The sequence below is a fragment of the Plectropomus leopardus genome, unplaced genomic scaffold, assembly GCF_008729295.1.
Source record: "Plectropomus leopardus isolate mb unplaced genomic scaffold, YSFRI_Pleo_2.0 unplaced_scaffold10304, whole genome shotgun sequence".
Lineage (NCBI taxonomy): Eukaryota > Metazoa > Chordata > Actinopteri > Perciformes > Serranidae > Plectropomus > Plectropomus leopardus.
In genome coordinates this window covers 1-3068 of record NW_024610846.1, presented here as the reverse complement: position 1 = coordinate 3068, position 3068 = coordinate 1, and the positions used below count along the sequence as shown (strand labels likewise).

At 43.1% G+C, this 3068-nt stretch overlaps 1 protein-coding gene across 1 annotated transcript; it reads right to left on the bottom strand.

Annotated features, from left to right (window-relative positions):
- Positions 1–109: 109 nt before the first annotated feature.
- LOC121963184 (myelin regulatory factor-like protein) lies at positions 110–2281 on the bottom strand (the record flags this gene model as incomplete). Its single annotated transcript, XM_042513509.1, has 5 exons — positions 2198–2281; positions 1658–1853; positions 1030–1106; positions 290–400; positions 110–203 (listed from the first exon to the last, which is right to left on the bottom strand). Coding segments are annotated over exons 2-5 (366 nt in total), but the record flags the coding sequence as incomplete, so codon positions are not given.
- Positions 2282–3068: the final 787 nt, after the last annotated feature.

The window sequence follows — 3068 nt, the reverse complement described above, 5'->3', positions numbered from 1 at the left end:
TGGGATTAAAGGACATTTCTAGTATTTCAGGACATTTGGGTCTTCGCTAGGGCCTCTGTTGGGGGGCCCCTGGGACATAAGTTGACTGTAACTGGTTTAAAGTCGTTACCCTGACGATGATCCTCTCCGACACCAGAGCTGTGAGGAGGAACTTCTCGTCTCCTCCCACTGCAGCGTACAAACCGACCACCATCTGAAAATATCTACACACACACACACACACACAGAGTTAGTGTGTAGCTCTGACTGTTATTCATTCATTAATTATTGACCTCACACACACACACACCTCTGGTCAGGGTTGGGTTTGCCTTTCTTCCTCATGTTGTTGGACGTCGTCTCGCTGAAGTGCAGCCGGCCGAGCGTTACCTTGGTGATTTTGCCGCTGGGCAGGCTGACCCTGGAGGATCATAGTTTATTGTTTGTACAATATTTAATTACATTTCTATGCTTTTTTATTTTTTTAAAATGTATAACGTATGAATGTTGCAATGAAGCTGTACTCAAAAACATACTTTGACAATCCACAAAAAGATTAAATTTCTGCTTCATTCGAAGAGCTGATATCTTTAAAACAGAAAAGACTTCAAATATGAAAACTTTCTGCCCTCTTTGATAAATACACCTTTGATAAACATATTTGTAGCGCTCAAACTCTTCCAAACTTTCAGTGCTGGTCCAAATCAGATTTTCATTAAAATATAGTGCAAATTTTACCCAAACTTTCAGAACGATGTGAATTTATATTTCCATCCACAACACCTTTGTGTGATTATTGTGAGGCGGTTAAAACATGTTGGTAAAACCATTACTTCAGTATTTAAAGGGATTTTTTCCGTAATATTTGGCAGCCTTTCTCTGTTTGTTTTTATGTCCAAATTGAAAAGGCATATAAAAGCAGCTGGACTGAAACTGTCTCCCACAGAGTGCATCAGACAGTCTGAAACAGTGTTAGACGAGGGTCTATTTAAAGTGGAAGCTGGTGAAACTGCTCACGGTGGGTGAGGTGATGCATCGTCCGTTATCTACCTGACAGGGTTGAAGGGCTTCTTGCTGCGGTCGGGCTGAGACTGCTCAATGGTCACCTGGTGACTCGGAGACTCCAGCTGTGAGGAATAAAACATACAGCAGTTACTGAAAGTCCCCTGCTGGTTGTGTTTTCCACAATATTCAGGAGCATTTCTGATTTTCTGGCTGCCAAAGTGCGTCACTGTGCTGAGACTGATAGAGCAAGTCGTACATTTTGAAAACCCCTAAAGAACAAACTGAGATTAGAAAATGTGTCTCATCAAGACGCTGTTTGCTGTATCTTTTGAGTCATAAGTGTCCCAGAGTCTGGTGTGTTTCGTTGACTGTTGACTCTAGATTTTGCCCTGAAAACAAAGACCGATCTCATTCCAAAGTCTTCAAATACCGGCGTAATATCAGGATGCGAAAAGCCAACTTTTGTGGTTGTATTATACGCCACCATAATATGACATAATATATGACATAATATAAGGAGCACGAAGATCCCTGTAAGGCGGGCGGAGCGGTGGTGGATGGATCCAACACGGGTTTCCATTAACCCTCAAACGGTGCAAATTTAAATTGTGAATTTAAATATGCCTAATGGAAACAAGTCAGTATTTAAAAGGCTGGTATGTCTTCTACGCACCTTAATCCCAAACACTTTTATCTGGAAGTGGTCGACCTGCTGCGGCCCGCTGAGCGTTCTCACATATTGCGGCTCTGCGGCCATGCCGATGTGAACGGTGACCTGGAAGTGGTTCTTCTTCTGGCAGACGAAGGCCTCGTCAGCTGCAGAGTAGTTGAAGCCTTTATCTGTGTCGACGTGGTAGGCAGGAGGAGACCTGGAGACACAGGTGGTGATATCAGTTTGTCTGTCCAGCACTTTGGTCCAGAGAAAGTTATCTTAACAACCACAGAGTACGTATGTAAAGCACAGAGCCGAAAAGTTATTCATGTTTTTACTTTTTCGACATGCAACCTGTTTCCTGCTTCAACATGTTTGGTACGTGACGTAATAGGTCCAATAGAAACCAGCTGAAATCTCCACATACTTCCGTCAATAAATCAAATTTTTCCTGGTGTTTGTATACTGGGACGAAGACAGAAGTCCAGTTAAAGGCCTGATCGAGCTGTAACCGTAGCTCGACTTAACTGTGCATGTAAACTGATTCAGTTTTATACTCACAGTGTCTGGTAGCTGCTGTTGTACAAAGTGCTCCAATGATCCGGTCTATACTGTTCCCAAGTCAGCAGCTGATAGGATCCCAAACCAGCCACGCCGTTCCCTACACCGCCGCCTTGAGTCGCATCTCCGTCGCTGCAGGAAGCCTCGATTCCCGCCGATGTTTCCTCGCACTCAGATATCCTCCTCTTTTTACTCTCTGGAGAGCTGAAGCAACACAAGACAGATTTAAGTCTCTTTTTTGTTTGTTTATCATGTTTGTGTTGTATATCTTAACTTGTGCATGTTTAAGTCTATTGTGTGCATTTTTATCTCAGTGCTGTTAACCATTCCACATTTTTGTATTTACAGGCGCCTTTCTGGACACTCAAGGTCACCTAACATCATAAAAAACAAACACAGAGTTTAAGAAACAAATAAGAATACCAGTAAAATACAATTTAAAAAGATTTAAGAGAAAAAAAAGAAAAAATAATGGATTTTCATTTTTATTATTTTAGGATACCCCTTAACATCTCGTAAGGGACAACCGATGAAAATGAGCCCCTCGGCTCACTCAGGTGCATTTTTTAAATAAGTAGAAGACAAATGACCAGAGTTAAATGTTAATGTTGAGTATAAATATGTTGAACTGGCTACTTAAAAGATTTAAAGTCATAAAAATGACGATGTTTGAGGCGTGCTCACCAGTCGTGTCGTGTGGAGGCGGAGCCCAGCAGGCAGGCCGAAGACGGCGTGGATAAATTTGGGACCACGCCCTGCACAGTGCAGGGTGCGCCGTAGCTGTTCAAAGGGGGCATCGGCGGGGAAGGAGGTGTGGGCGGGGTGTAAACCTGCGAGCAGCTCTGTGGACTCAGGTAGTGTGTGTGTTCAG